Below are 15,774 nucleotides of genomic sequence, written 5' to 3' on the forward strand. Positions count from 1 at the left end.
ACATTATCTACATAATAAGGAATAACGGTTTGCTCCATAAATCCTAACCGTTGATTTGCTCTATAAATCCTATGGCTCTTCCTCTCTCTCTCTCTGACAATATTAATTGCACAGTTGCCACTAATTAGATCTCACGTTGCGTTGTGCCTTCAGGCACGGACAAATCCTAGTATTAGTACGATAAAAAAATGTATATAATATTAGCACCCCACACTTAATACAGTCATACACATTATATATTGTATGTATATATTATATATTATAGCATTGGGAGCATAAAAAGAACTCCCCCAGCCAACAAGGCTTCTACAGCTAACCACAAATGCATAGAGCACCCCACGCATCTCTAGTCTTTTAAGACCAGACTTTTGTTTCTCTTTTCTCGGTAAGTGAACTTCTTTTCTTTATTTGCCTAGTGGAGCATAATAAATTAGTATAGTTGGTAGTAGTGAACTAAAGTGGAGCATAATAAATTAGTATAATGGAGAAGCTGTCGGGCGAGCCGGCAGGCGGGTCAAGCAAAAATACTTAGGCTCAAGCTCGCCCATTGAAAACTACGGGCTGGGCTAGCCCGCCCGTTGGACGGGCTCGGGCCGGGTAAAAGCCAGACGGGTCAGGCGGGCCGTGGGCCTTCGGGCTAAATGATGACCTTTAGTTTGACCCTTTCAAAAATGAGATAAGATGAAATGCAACAAATATCATCATATTTTTATTCTTAATTTAGTGAAGAAACAAAAAATGAAAATGCAAAGATTCCTTCAAATTGTGGCTCATACTAGTCTTGACAATTAATTCGGACATAATATATCACTTTATCGAACCAAAAACTTACACTCTATACAATAAAATAAAACGAGATCTATTTAAAATGTCTAAATAGACCGACATCAACTTCAGTAACCATTAAGACCTTTTTCCATTAAGGTTGTCGTCATCAAATCTGAAATATTAGGAAAAAAGGAAAACTTATTAATCACTAAAATCTCTCTCTCTCTCTCTCTCTCTCTCTCTCTCAGTAACCATTAATCACCTTTTTTCATTAAGGTTGTCGTCATCAAATCTGAAATATTAGGAAAAAAGGAAAACTTATTAATCACTCAAATTTCTCTCTCTCTCTCTCTCTCTCTCTCTCTCACTCTCTCTCACACACACACACACACACGCACACTAGTGTTCTCTCTCTCACACACACACACACTAATAACACTATTCTTGATTATATTTTTTGTAACCAAAAAACTTTAATTTGACGTTTGAAATTCTCGCAATCCATTTTACACATTTAAATTTTAAGAATCATGATTGATTTTTTTTTTCATTTTTGATATTTAGTATGCACACGCATTTTTCATACAAATTTATTAATCGACAGCGAAAATTTTAAGTTTTGATGTTTACTACCAACCTGGAGAAGTTGATGTTGAAATACAAAAAAATTTCAGATAAATGTATTCACTTCTAGAAAAATTGTTGTTGAGAGACCCAAGCAATTTGTTATTGTAAAATTAAGGCCCTATCCCAAACTTTGAGGCATATTTTTTCTTAATAATTAATCCTGAACTTTAGTATTAGATTTGATGTAATTTCTACATCATATTGTTTGACTTGATGGGAAAAATAGAAAGATAAAAATCAAAGTTTTAAAAATGAAAGTGGAGTAAAATGCAGTTGGTGTCTCCCTTATACTATCATGCACATGGGCAGAATTCGATTCCCGTAAGCATCCATCCTCCTCCCCAAATCATCTAAAATAGAGCAGGTTAGGTTTAATAAATGACAAAAAAAAAAAGTTATAAAAAATGAAAAAAAGGTCACCTAAAATCGTCAGGCTCCAAAATTAGGACTCGTAACCAGGAGTGATGTGGAATACTTTGAGCTAGTCAAATATTCAATTCAATACTAGTCTTCTGATGAGTGTCTTGTTTCGGAGTTCCATTCAACTTTGAACAGAGCTCTCGTCTTCTCCTCTCTCTCTCTCTCTCTCTCTCTCCGATCCACTCTCTCAGCATTGCCTGCCCAACCCAACAACACTTTCTCTCTCAGCATTTCTACCGCAGATCACTCTCTTTCTTTTCTCCTGCTGGATCCTTCTCTCTCTCTCTCTCTCTCTCTCTATCTCTCTCTGGTTTGTTCTCTTTCTCTCTCTCTCTCTCTCACTCTCACTCTCTCTCCATATACGCACAGCAACAGGAAAAAAACACCACCAGAAATGCATCTAGGGTTTTGAAAGAGAAGAGGTATATTCAGATACGTGGCGAATTTCGTAGCTTTAAATTACTTGTCTGAATTCAGCAAATGTCGAAAAGTAAAAAAAGATAAGGTGAAAACAGATGCAGGCTGAGTATCTTCAATTGCTTCTTTTATTTTATTTTTGTTTTTAACATCACTTGTTGCTATCGTGCTTTACTCTGATTTGTGGGGGATTATTGTATTGTTATGGAATTAGATGCTTTTTATATTCGATACGCTAGGTCTTGTTTGGTTGCCATGGCTAGATAATGCAGTGCACTTACGTATGATTTGCTCAACACGCTATTTGATTGTATTTTTTTGTTTCTGGATTGTGATAAATCTTTGTAATCTGGCCCTGAATGCATTCGCCTCTCGAAAGTTAGGGCTCTGCGTCGATGATGCAATCAAAATATGAAAGGGAATATAAGAATCAAAGAAAGGAGCAAAATCCCGTTCAAGGGGATGAACCCCTAAGGGTAGAGAGAGAAACTAAAGTCTCAATCTATATATTTCAATATTGTTGATAATAGGAAGCTACCAAATGAAAGACCAACTCACCTATTTATAGACTCAAGACCCTAATAACACCAAGGACACCAAAATGACCTAAATTCTACTGCATCAGTCGATCCATTTTCTAGAGTTTTTCTTGGGAGGCAGACACTGAGGTTTCAAGAATACTTCTAGACTCAGTTGCTGTTTTCTGTGAATTCATTCAAGATGATGATTATGATGGGTTTATCTGTGACTGCTTGACGCTTGTTATTAAGTGATGGGGCCATTTATTTCCGCAAGAGTACTGACGGTGCCTTGCAAAATGTTATAACTAGGCTGAAGTTACCTTACAGCCTTACCGTTTTGAGCTTGCTCTAGATCAATTTTTGTTCTTTCGGATGGATTGCAGCGTGCAGATCAGGCAAATATGAACAATGTAATGCTGTGATAATAGAGAAGGTGAAGCTGTCAACGATTTGAAGCTTCTTGCGAATGACAGATGCTGTATGACTAGGGTAATTTGTTGTAGGCTGTCTACAGCAACAAGAAATATGGGCTTACTCTGTAGTAGGCACCAACAATTCAATCAAGCTGACACCGAAGAGAATGCTCAGGTAAACATTTTGCTTAATATGGGTGGACCATGGTATGTTTTTCCAAAGTTTGATCCTGTGAGGGCAGAAGGATTTATGTCTGTGACCATTCTTCTCTCTTCTCATTTTATTTTCCCTATAAAGCCATCAATCTGCTTCTCAATCTCTATATTTCAGGCTGCAGATATAGAAAGGCGGATTGAGCAAGAAACAAGGGCAGAGAAGCATATTCATAAACTTCTCCTCCTTGGTACACCTAACTCTTTTCTTCTTGCGTCCATATTAAGTACAATCAAATGGGCAAGGACAGCTAAATTGCATTTTGCATGGTTTCAATTGTGTTGTTCTCTCCAGATTGAGAGATCATAAGTTATCCTTTGGCTACTTTTAGTGTCTGATTCTTAGGGGAAGCTTGCGTTAGTGAGAAGGCCTGGATGACTTCAGAGACCCAGTCAAGTTTTGAATGGCAGTCTTATTTTACTCATGTTAATCTTCTAGTCAACCCGTTGTAATGTCTCTTTGGCCTCAATGACCTGGTCAAATAGTAACTTAATTCACCCCCCCTTTTTTTAATATGGTCTTGAAGATGTGATCTGTCCCAGTAACTTCCATTCCTGGAGGTCAAATGATTTTGGAATTGTAGGACATGGGCCAAGGAGGAAGCAATGTTATATTGATTCTGCCGCCCCTTGATCTTCCTCATGTCATGAGGAAACAGTGACGTAATTGTATTTTACCTGTACCGTGATCTTCAACTAGCTAGAGGTCAACTGATTTTGTGAATAATGTGTTTTCCACCCTTGAAATCTGTCATTTCGGTGCTTTACAAAAGGTTAGGGTGCGAGGCCCTAGGAAAGGGAATAGGGTTTCTAGAATTTCCTTAACAATCTATAGTTATCATTACCACCACAGAATATATCTTCTTTTTTGCATTGTGTATCAGCGATGGCTTGGGTGGGTAGTTGCTGATTGGATATCAGATACATGGGTGGAACCAGTGCCAACTGCATAGGAAGGATTTAATATTTTAGTTTAGTTATTTAAGCTAATAGCATGAGATGTTCTTTTATGCACATTCTCTTTTCTCTCTTCTTTTGCATGATTATGCCCTGTATTTCGTCAACACCCTTCTTTTGGGTTTCTCTCATTTGCTTTGATAACACTTTTGTCATTAAGGTGCTGGAGAGTCGGGGAAGTCCACGATTTTTAAACAGGCAAGACAGATACTAGTCTGTTTTCTAAAAAAAATCAAATTGTCCTTTTTTTGTGTCATATTTATAGACTGCTCTATAACCTTAAGAGTGTATGATTGGTTTGCAGATAAAACTTCTGTTTCAAACTGGATTTGACGAGGCAGAGCTGAAGAGCTATATCACAGTCATCCATGCCAATGTGTATCAGACAATAAAAGTACGCAATACTTGAAAGGGTGTGTTGGTTATGCCCCTTTTTGTCAAATACAAAAGAGTGCGTAGTGTCAGTGGGTTAAGGAGATTCTTGTAACACTATCATGACATGACTTGTAGATTTGAAGTCAATGTATTAATGTGTAACGGATATTGTTATTATTGTACTCGATGATGATTCGACCTGCTTTGACAGCTATTATATGATGGCTCCAAGGAGTTCGCTCAAAATGAAATTGATTCCTCGAAATATGTTGTATCTGTTGAAAATAAGGTATGATTTTACCATTTTGTTTTCTAATTGATGTGCATTTTTTTGACCCTCGTATTGTTTATTTTGAATATTAAGTTCTGTGATTGGTGTATGAGCAACCTAGGTTGCTATTGGTCCCACCCCTCCAATATCAGTGTGCAATTATTCTGATGTAGTTATGGTCATTGGACCAAGCAGAAGGTCCAATATTTGGTGTCGACGTGTAATGAATCTATGATTCTGTAACAGGGAATTGGAGAGAAACTATCAGAAATTGGCGGCGGGTTAGATTATCCCCCTCTGACAAAAGAGCTTGCACAAGAGATAGAAGCTCTATGGAAAGATTCTGCCATTCAGGTAATTTCAAAGTTGACTTAATGGTTTGATTGACTCCTATTCTGCAATAAGTCTCCTATCCTCTTGATTTTCACCTTTTTTGGTGATTTCTTTTTATGCTCTTTTCTTTTTACTTCTCGCAAATGAAGCTGTCTAAATTTTACTTATTTTGTTCCATTCAGGAAATCTGCTCTCATGGTAATGAACTCCAGGTTCCAGACTGTGCACATTATTTCATGGCAAATTTGCAAAGATTGTCGGACGCAAACTATGTTCCAACGAAGGTATCCAATATTAAAGTTCATAATACTGTCTTTTGTATCCTTGTCCGGTTTTAGTTAGTACTGTGACAAACATAGTATAAGTTAGAAGGATGTTTTACATTCATAAGAGAGAATTTGCTGAACAATCGTCTGGGCACTACATGTTGTGGTTGAATCGGGTCCATGATAGTATAGAGTCAAGCTTCACTTGCTGTGAAATTTAAGAAGGTTACGGATGTATTGTAGTTCCTCAAGATGTGTTGGCAAAAAATGAAATATCCTCAATTCTTCTCCCTAAACACCCCCCTCCCCCCACGCCGCACCCCCACCCCCCCCCCCCCCCCCCCCCCCCCCCCCCCCCCCCCCCCCTCTTCCTTTTGGACTCTCAAGTTGTCAGTCACGCCTATTTGGTATGGCGAAGATTAACTAGTAGAGGAGCGTGTTTGACATATGATCTTTAGTTGGGATGCTTTCTCCTTGTTGTGATGCCGTTCTCGCATATTTCCCTTTAATCTTTGTAATTCTCTTTTCAAAGATTAATGAAATCCTTTTTCGCCTTTAAAAAAAAAAATATTGATCTTTAGAATGGAATGTGACAAGGGTAGGCTTGTATAGATCACATTATTAGAATTTATTAAAGGCATTTCTTGACGTGAAATCAATCCTTGTTCAAATTTACACATTTTACACACATAGCGTATCATCATTCTAATTAGTCATGTAAAACAACATTTTTCCAAGGGTTTTATGGTCCATTTTTTTTTCCGATTTTCTCTTGCTTTGCTCTAGATTTTGACCATTGTATTCGTTTTTTTTGAGCTAGCCTAGGACTATAGGATTCGTTTAGCAACTTGGAATATAGGGACATTAACGGGTAAAACTAGGGAGCTAGTTGACACCATGCTTAGGAGGAGGATTAGTATAGCTTGCCTTCAGGAGACTAAGTGGGTAGGGGAGAAAGTTAGGGAGATAGAGGACATATGTTATAAGCTTTACTATAAGGGTAAGGATTGACATAGAAATGGGGTAGGTATCGTAGTAGATAAACACCTGAAAGATTCGGTAGTTATAGTAACGAGGAAAGGAGATCAGATTATGTCAGTTAAGCTTGTGATCGGAGAGAGTATAGTTAATATTATTAGTGCTTACGCACCCCAAGTAGGCTTAGATGATCTTACTAAAGAGCAATTTTGGAAGCAGATGGATGAGGTGGTTCAAGGGATACCTTTTGGAGAGAAGCTATTTATAGGAGGTGATTTCAATGGTTATGTGGGAGTGCATAAGTAATGGTATGAGAAGGTGCATGGTGGCTTTGGATTTGGTGACCTTAACGAACGTGGTAAGAGGATTTTAGATTTCGCGGTAGCTTTTGACCCTATAATTGGAAATACTCTCTATAGGAAGCGAGAGGAGCATTTAATTACCTTTAAGAGTGGAGCCAATAGAAGCCAAATTGACTATTTTCTTGCTAGAGGTGCAGACCGCTTGACATGTAAGGATTGGAAGGTTGTTCCCGAAGAGTGTCTAGTGGCACAACATAGACTTTTAGTGTTAGATATTTGTCTCAAAGGGAATAATGGAAGGAGAAAGGAAACTAGATGTCCACGGACTAAATGACGGGGCCTAAAAGGGGAGAAACTAGAGGTATTCAAGAAAAAAATGTCTCAAGAAGTACGGTGGGGAATGGAAGGCGATAGTGATAATATGTGGATTACAATAGCTGATGGTATTAGAAGAATATTGAAAGAAGTTCTTGGGGAGTCAAAGGGAAAAAGTCCAATTTTTAAGGAGACATGGTGGTGGTGGAATGACGAGGTTCAAACCATGGTAAAAGCAAATGAGTAATTTAAAAAGTGGCAAAAGGACCGAAATGAGGAGAATTTTCAGGGTTATAAGCAAGCTAGCAAGCTAAGAAAGCCGTTAGGGATGCTAAGTGGAAAGCCTATGAGAATTTCTACCCTAGACTCGATAGTAAAGATGGAGAAAAAATTATTTATAAACTTGTTAAGTTGCGAGAAAGGAAAGCTAGAGACGTTTCTCAAGTTAAGTGTATAAAATGTATTGATTCGGTGGTGTTGGTGAAAGACAAGTCCATCAGGGATAGATGAAAGTCGTATTTCGATAAGTTGTTAAACAAGAAACATGAAGGAGGCTTTGGTGGGGAGGAAGTGTATGTACCTGGCGAGAACGTAGAATATGAGTTTTATCGGAGAATACAAAAGTTCAAAGTGGTTAAAGCTTTGAAAAGGATAAAACCAGGTAAGGCCTTAGGACCAGATGGTATCCCTATTGAAGTGTGGAAAAGTTTAGGTGACTTGGTTGACGAAGTTGTTCAACAAGATTATTATGACTAGGAAGATGCCCGACGAATGGAGAAGGAGCACCTTAGTACCTATCTATAAGAATAAAGGGGATATTCAAAGTTGCAACAACTATAGAGGTATTAAATTGATGAGTCATACGATGAAGTTATGGGAAAGAGTTATTGAGCATCACTTGAGGATGGTGACTACGGTGTCAGAGAAACAGTTTGGGTTCTTGCTTGGAAGCTATCTACCTATTAAGGAGGTTGGTAGAAAAACACAGAGCAAAGAAAAAGGATCTCCATATGGTTTTCATAGACTTAGAAAAGACTTATGATAGGATGCCTAGAGACATCATATGGTGGGTTCTGGAGAGAAGAGGAGTGACCAAAGGTATATCAAGGTGATTAGAGACATGTATGAAGGTGCCGTCACTACCATTAGATCACCAGTATGGAAAACAATTGAATTTTCAATCACCGTAGGATTGCATCAAGGGTCAGCCCTGAGCCCGTACCTCTTTGCCTTAGTTATGGATGAATTGACTAGACAATTTCAAGAGGATATTCCATGGTGTATGATGTTTGCAAATGACATTGTTCTCGTAGATGAAACCGCTAGAGGTGTTAATACGAAACTAGAAATTTGGAGGGAAGCATTAGAGTCAAAGGGTTTTCGGATAAGTAGGAGTAAAACTGAGTATATGGTGTGCAAGTTTAATGGTACCCGTAGTGCGCATGAAGAAAGAGTGATGATCTAAGACCAGGAGATACCAAAGAGTGATCATTTTAGGTATTTAGGCTCAATTATTAGTAGAGATGGAGAGATTGCTGATGATGTGACTCATAGGATCCAAGTGGGGTGGCTCAAGTGGAGAAGCGCTACTGGTGTACTATGTGACAAGAGGGTATCCACAAAATTAAAGGGAAAATTCTATGGAACTGCCATAAGGCCAACGATGCTTTATGAGACAGAATATTGGCCTATTAAGAAACAACATGTGAGCAAGATGAGTATAGCGGAAATGAGAATGTTGAGGTGGATGTGTGGTAAGACTAGATGAGACAAGATTAGAAATGAAACAGTTCATGAGATGGTAGGTGTAGCACCTATAGAGAAGTTGAGGGAAAATAAGTTAAGGTGGTTTGAGCATGACTACCGTAGACCAGAAGATGCAGTAGTTAAGAGAGCGGATAGGATAGCTCTAGATAGCAATGCTACGGGGAGGGGTAGATCTAAATTGACATTAGATGCTATTGTGTGCAAAGATATGAGTATAATAGGTTTGTGTGAACAAGTGGCCCTTGACAGAGCTCAATGGAGGAAACGGATTCATGTAGCCGACCCCAAGTGATTGGGACGCAAGACTCGGTTTGGTTATTCGTTTTTTTGGTAAGGAAATGGTTAAGTAAATTAAGTAGGAAGTAAGTTTGCTTCGAAATCACGTTTCTGAATGTGCGCACTGGAAACTTATGTCACTATGATGTTATTAAATGGGTAAAACTTGTCTGACTTGATGGAAAGATCAATCATTGACATATTGTTAAAAACCTTACGATCCCTGTGAGGCTGGCAATGAAAGTCGTTGACATGTTGGTTTGTTGACACTAATTTCCAAGGTTATTGTGCAAGAGAAATATAACAATTGAAAAAGCACAAAATAACCATAAAATTTGCAAAGGAAATTCGCATGGTTCACCTGCTTGTTATACCCAGGAAGTGGTATGGCAATTTAACGTCTAGTGTATGTAAATTGAGGACCCGAACTTGAAATGTTACTTTGCCAACTACTATCAATACCTAGCTGTCTTGTTACTACAGCAATAATTTAAGTGTGTACAGAACAATATAAGACCACTCTGATACCTTCTCCCGAACCTTTCCTCTATATGGCAGTATTTTTGTCATTTCAATAATGTTCTTTGAGATATGTTCAACTTCACCTTCTATCCATGAAGAGAATGGATATGGGCGTTTCATATGTTCTGTAAACATGGAAGAGGCAATGACTCTTCTTGGGAGAAGATAGGGGTCAAAATACCATAGCGTAGCTGCTCCTACTTCTAGTGAGAGTGACCCCGGATAGAGGATCATATATTGGTACGCTTTTGCAATTGCAGGAATAGATCCATTAAAGGAAAGTAGCTGGAAGTATGTGTATTGTCAATGACTGAAACTCGACTTTAATCCAGTGATGCTATATCATCTATGTTCTCTGGTACTTCTAGATTTTATGTTTTTGAATTTTCACTTTACGAGCTACGGTGTTGTGGACTTACGGATTGACAGGATTGACACAAGTCACACTATTTATCTTGTTAAGAAAATGAATTTCCTATTTTTACCGTAGCACAGATGAGTTGTACCATCTTTTACCCTAATTTTCTGAATTCGTTATTTCTTTAGGTTGGGACTTAAGGCTCGGTTGGGTTGGATTTGGTTTGGTTATTTTTTTGGGTGTTAGAATATATAAGTTTTGCCACAAGCTTCTCAGTATCTTCTGTTACGCAGGAGGATGTTCTTTATGCCAGAGTTCGAACTACAGGGGTTGTTGAAATCCAGTTCAGGTGAGTACTGTTTCCATTTATGGCATGCTTTTTATTTGCATTGCCTCTTGTAGTGCATTCTTTTTTATGTGGCTGCAAGCCTGCAACGGTGTGCTGTGTTTTCTAACTGAAAGATTCTAACTGAAAGATCATACTGTTGATAAATACGTTTCACTTGCGTGAGCCTTTTATCCGCGTGAAAAATCATTCTTGGATCTTCACTTTCCTGCTCTGCTAGTTCAAATTTCCTATTGACCTTGCTCCCATCGAGTAAGGCGTGCGTTCCTGACCTAGAGCCTTTCAAGCATATCTATTATAAAAGAACCAAAAGAAGAGATCCCAAGTAACAGACTACGTAAAGCGTGAACCCTTCAGCTTTTCCTCCTTCACTTAGCTGGTGTTTGCCTCTAGCTCTTATTTGGGCATCCACTTCTTTTTCTTTTCTCACTCGTCTTGTGGTGGGGAACAAGATTGATTTGGTACTGTGATGACTTTACTTCCTTTGACACAAGATGTCTAGGGGTACTTAGGCACGGGGATGCCAGGGGTTCTGTTTCTACCTTGTTCTTGTTCGTCCAACATCATCTTGCCACTCATCTATCTCAACTTCTTGATTCTAGAATCTAGGGTCACTAAGAAACAGCTGATGAATGATGATATGTTGCTATCATTTTTCCCCATGCATACTGTCTGTTACGTTATAGTAATAGGTCAGCCACATTCCATTCAGGCTCTCCTCATAATATGACCTACAATTTAGTTGGCTTAAATTGCAGCCCAGTTGGTGAGAACAAAAAAAGTGGTGAAGTATATCGACTCTATGACGTTGGAGGTCAGAGAAATGAGAGAAGGAAGTGGATACACCTGTTTGAAGGTGTTACAGCTGTCATATTTTGTGCTGCTCTTAGCGAGTGAGTTTAATATTGTTTCCCCCGCTTTATGATATTACTGTAGCATCATATGCTTGTGTTTGCTTGTAAATACGAATCTGAGTATCAAAACATCTGTGAGCAGGGAATTTACTGCAGATATCCCATTGCCTATGGTTGCGTCTTCTTTTTGGAAGATGAGCTATGGTTTCAGTGGACTTTTTTTTATTTGCTATATCATAAGGACCTCAACCAATTCTACATGTAATTAGGTATTCTAAATGTCCCAAGTACACAACAAAGACCCTCATATATGGATGTGGAATGCTTTGTTCCCTTGTGGTCTTTAGGTCATTAAAAGAAAAAAAAAGTCAATGACACGAGTGATGAATAAAAAATGAAGAGTTAAATTGTCCTTGACTTTGTGTGTTATGTCTAGAATGAGGATAGTCGCGGGTTGAAATTCTCTTATTATTTGGAGACCTGCTATGCCTTGACCATCCTCTGTTGGGACCAGTAGCGGCTCTAGGCTATCTTGAGCATGGGTTTATTAATAAACTTAAATCCTTCATATTCTAAGAAAAAGAAGGTTTAGATACCATCTCAAGTCTCAACAAAAATACAAAGTTGATCATATTACTGCACTAGTATTTGGATTAGAGCTTATCTACCAACACAGAACAAAAAAATTATGTCGTTGGAAGGGTGAGGAGAGAAATTATGTCGTTCTCCTGCCTTATTCATGGGGTCAAAGACATTTCTGGTGGTGTCATTCATTGACCAATCAAAAAAATTACACCACAATAATAGTAATATTATTAATTATTTTCTCCCATGGGGTCAGCTGACCCCACACTTAACCAACTGGTGTTGCCCCTGGTTGGGACGTGACTGAAATAGAGCAGAGCAACATTAATGTCTCCGACCAGAGTTGGAGTTCGACAGGAGAGTAGGGCACAAAGTACAAGTAGAAGGGTGAAGCATACATACCCTTTAGGGTTAGAGTCATGGTTTTTAAAGTGAGCCACAACCGCTGCGTTACTTGTGGGTGGTTACCGCTGCCCGTTATGCTATGGACATTACTCCCCCAATTGTGTGAAGAAGAGAATTCATGCCTCAGGTTGCCGTCTCCATTGTACCATTACACATTGGAACCACATGATCACCACCCTTGTATTGGGACCGCAACTGCTGTTTAGGCCTTAATGCCTTATCATGTGAGGTTACCGCTGCACGTTTTCATCATGCAAAATTAAGGGTCTAGGAAACATCCATGGTAAGCTGGTTAAACCTATGTGACCCTCTCTGCAGGTGATCCCTTCTGAAAATGCTCCTCAATAGTGATAATTGATTTTTGGATTGTGCCGTGGACCTGTGGTTATCGATGAAACAAACTTTGTTTTTCTATTTGGTGGATCTGGACTGGGTGGTACTGGTACATTTCAGTTGTGTTAAGTTGCTCTTGGTTGAAATGTGGCTTTGGTAGCCATAAGAACTCTATGTCCTATTGAGATTATTCATCGTTTGAACGTCCTGGGGTATTTGATTGGGGGGGAACTGCGAATTTTTTTTCCAGCATAGTGGTGTCTTATGGGCCAAAGGTTGCTATTATCTTCCTTTCGGGGTTCCGTGACCTCCTTTTGTGGGGATTCTTGCGTCGCTTTTTAGTATATAATGGAGAGTTGTTTGAGACTTGTCCTCATTTGATATTCTGTATTTATGCTAATAAAGTATTGAGTTGTTTATCAATATTCTTTTTCGCAATTTTGTGAGGACATTCTAATTGGGAAATGCCATTGCTTGAAGTTGTATTGTTCCACAACCAGAGCTTGTTACCTTTTTAAGTTAGCAATTGTCTGCAAAAGGTGGCGCTATTGGTACGGAGCTGACAACGTTGAATCAAACTGTTACATTTGTTGGAAGTTTTCTTCAGGAAGATGCTTTCTGTTACTGTGTTGCTCTCAGCAATTTGAAAAAAAAAAAAAGAGTTAGTAACTGCGTCATGTCAATAGTGCTGTCCTTGTAGGTTACTCTTGTTTTTTATTTTTATTTTTCTCTAATTAGCAAAAAGCAATTTGATCATACCTTTCTATATTGTTTACTGGTAGATCGAAAGTTGCAAAACTTACCACTAATGTAGCACAATGGGTTCAGGTATGATCAAACCCTATTTGAGGATGAAAGCAAGAATCGGATGATGGAGACCAAGGAACTCTTTGATTGGGTCCTTCAGCAACCATGTTTTGAGGTTCTTTTTACTTAAATCTGCCACAACCTCTCAGTTCTCCATAAGGAGGATTCTGTTGCATCTCGTGCTCATTTTAACAAAGAATTGTAATTTAGCAGACAACTTGACTTTTTGGCAGTGGAGACCTCAGACCTGGTTTACTAATGCTCAGTGGCGGGTCCAGGGATTTAGCTTATAGGGGGTACAAAAATCAAACTCAATGAGATAATGTAAACTCAAATATTCATTACTAAGCAAAGAAATGAATTAACTACAGTGTCAGAGTATTTACAAAGAGCACAAAAAAATTAATGTTGTGTTTGGATGAGTTTTTGAGAAATTTTTTATGAGAGTAATGATTGGAAGTATGAGTAATGAGTGGAGAGAGATAGAGAGAGAAATGAGAATAATGATTGGAGATAGGGGTTTTTTAATGAGAGTAATGATTGGAAGTATGGGTAATGAGTGGAGATAGTAATGAGAATAATGATCGGAGATAGGGGTAATGATTGGAAGTAGGGGTAATGAATATTTTTTGAGTTGGAAATTTTTTTTCAAAAAGGGAAACGAACAAGGCATTAAATGATTCAATCTTAAAATGATTCAGGTATACTTATTGAATTAATCATGACAGGTTAATTTTAGGAAGTGTTGAGTCCTTATCAACTCCGTTTGACATAACAAGTGGTCTTAAAAAAATTTAGGCGTGCTAATATAAATACTTGGGTAGTAGTTGAAAGATTCAAATCCAAAGAGGGGTGAAACTGTAATTATGGAAAATTCAGGGGTCACGTGCACCCTTTCTCGTCCTATGTTAGATATGCCAGTGCTAATTTTCATTTCTTTTGTGCAGAAAACATCCTTCATGCTGTTTCTAAACAAGTTTGATATATTTGAGAAGAAGGTTCTAAACGTAAGAGCAAGTAACAATTGTATAACATTTGTTCATAGGTGGATGGATGATTACCTCTTACCTGGGATTTGACGTGTTATTTGTGTAGGTACCTTTGAATGTATGCGAGTGGTTCAAAGATTACCAGCCAGTTTCGACAGGGAAACAAGAGATTGAGCATGCATACGAGTAAGCAATTCATTATTCATTGAGCTTCCATTCAAGAGAGAAATAAATTACCTAGAGCTGATATTTGGGGGAGTTCTGGATCTCCTGATTAGCCCTTTTCCCCTTCCCTTTCCCTACCTTTCCAGTAAGAAATTACAATAGATAGAGGGGTGTCTGATAAATACCATAAACCGCCAAACTTGTTGAAAAATACTTTGGAAGTTTGGATTTGGAAGGGGGGTTGTCTTTATGGGGCTGGATATGGGAACTGGGGGGCTAAAGGCTGGATACATACAAAAGTCAGATTTTCCTAGTAAAATGGGTTTTTTTCTTTGTAGCCATTACTTACCTTCAGCTTGCCTGGGTAATTTCTGGTTCTCTACCCTAGGGTTTTGTTGAGATCTAGAAAAAAAAATTACTATGATCTCTTCCTATACAAAACACGTCATATTGCTCTTTCCATGTGGAATATTGTGCTCAGATTCGTGAAGAAGAAGTTTGAGGAGTTGTATTTCCAAAGCACTGCCCCTGATCGTGTGGACCGGGTTTTCAAGATCTACAGGACGACTGCCCTTGATCAGAAGCTTGTCAAGAAGACATTCAAACTTGTTGACGAGACTTTGAGGAGGAGAAACCTCCTTGAAGCTGGTTTATTATGATCATCGATGAGCTATTTCCTCAGCAAAAGGAGTATCAACATACGGGATTCTTTACCATGAGATACCACATCTAGTTCTATGATTATAAGTTTTGTTTTCCCATTGGTTCAAGTCCGCTTATCAAAGGAACTACATTTTTTCACCCCAGATTTTCTTTTGGGAGCATTAGTGATATTTGAAAGAAGCCTACCGAAAAAATTAGTTTTATTGTCTTATTTGTAGCCTCTGAAATCAAGGATTGAAAAACGTACTTCTTGTTTTATTTAAGAGTGCATGTATATTCCTGCCAGCTTTTATGGAAGAGTTGTGGATACGAGACACTAGCAGCCTGTATCTTCTTTTCATCTCCCCATGCTGTTACAATGTATACAGACTACTCATAAGAGGTGAGATCGACAGCATGTGAATCTGTTGTACTCACTTCTCATATCTGAATTTGTGTCCGTTGCCGTCGGAGCCTTTTTTTTTTTTTTTTCCTCTTTCTTTCGATTGGTGAAGGTTCAAACATCACAAGCTCCATCCCCAAGATTAG

The 15,774-nt window shown here is 38.4% G+C and overlaps 1 protein-coding gene and 1 long non-coding RNA gene across 5 annotated transcripts; one reads left to right on the top strand and one right to left on the bottom strand.

Annotated features, from left to right (window-relative positions):
* Positions 1–1,868: 1,868 nt before the first annotated feature.
* Positions 1,869–15,562, top strand: LOC131304710 (guanine nucleotide-binding protein alpha-1 subunit). 4 transcript variants are annotated; one of them, XM_058332046.1, is made up of 14 exons: positions 1,869–2,237; positions 3,137–3,341; positions 3,498–3,570; positions 4,497–4,534; positions 4,641–4,730; positions 4,923–5,000; positions 5,229–5,336; positions 5,498–5,599; positions 10,393–10,448; positions 11,204–11,338; positions 13,451–13,544; positions 14,377–14,436; positions 14,525–14,604; positions 15,065–15,562. In XM_058332046.1, the coding sequence occupies exons 2-14, from the start codon at positions 3,234–3,236 to the stop codon at positions 15,240–15,242; spliced, it is 1,200 nt and encodes a 399-aa protein (XP_058188029.1). In that variant the 5' UTR covers positions 1,869–2,237; positions 3,137–3,233; the 3' UTR covers positions 15,243–15,562. The 4 variants fall into 4 exon arrangements, with proteins under 4 accessions (XP_058188029.1, XP_058188033.1, XP_058188031.1 ...); XM_058332048.1 differs by having other exon boundaries at positions 1,907–2,237; positions 3,063–3,341; XM_058332049.1 differs by having other exon boundaries at positions 2,223–2,237; positions 3,106–3,341.
* LOC131304713 (uncharacterized) lies at positions 1,977–2,398 on the bottom strand. Its single transcript, XR_009192456.1, has 2 exons — positions 2,179–2,398; positions 1,977–2,122 (listed from the first exon to the last, which is right to left on the bottom strand). It is a non-coding gene; the product is annotated as an uncharacterized LOC131304713 (long non-coding RNA).
* Positions 15,563–15,774: the final 212 nt, after the last annotated feature.

Source organism: Rhododendron vialii, chromosome 10a (assembly GCF_030253575.1).
Source record: "Rhododendron vialii isolate Sample 1 chromosome 10a, ASM3025357v1".
In the NCBI taxonomy this organism is placed as follows: domain Eukaryota; kingdom Viridiplantae; phylum Streptophyta; class Magnoliopsida; order Ericales; family Ericaceae; genus Rhododendron; species Rhododendron vialii.

Excerpts from the sequence above, each read along its gene's own strand:
- LOC131304710 (XM_058332046.1), top strand. The coding sequence starts at position 3,234 with ATGACTAGGGTAATTTGTTGTAGGCTGTCTACAGCAACAAGAAATATG. Across the intron at positions 11,339-13,450 it reads TTTTGTGCTGCTCTTAGCGA|GTATGATCAAACCCTATTTG; the intron begins GTGAGTTTAATA and ends CAATGGGTTCAG. Across the intron at positions 14,437-14,524 it reads TTGAGAAGAAGGTTCTAAAC|GTACCTTTGAATGTATGCGA; the intron begins GTAAGAGCAAGT and ends TTATTTGTGTAG.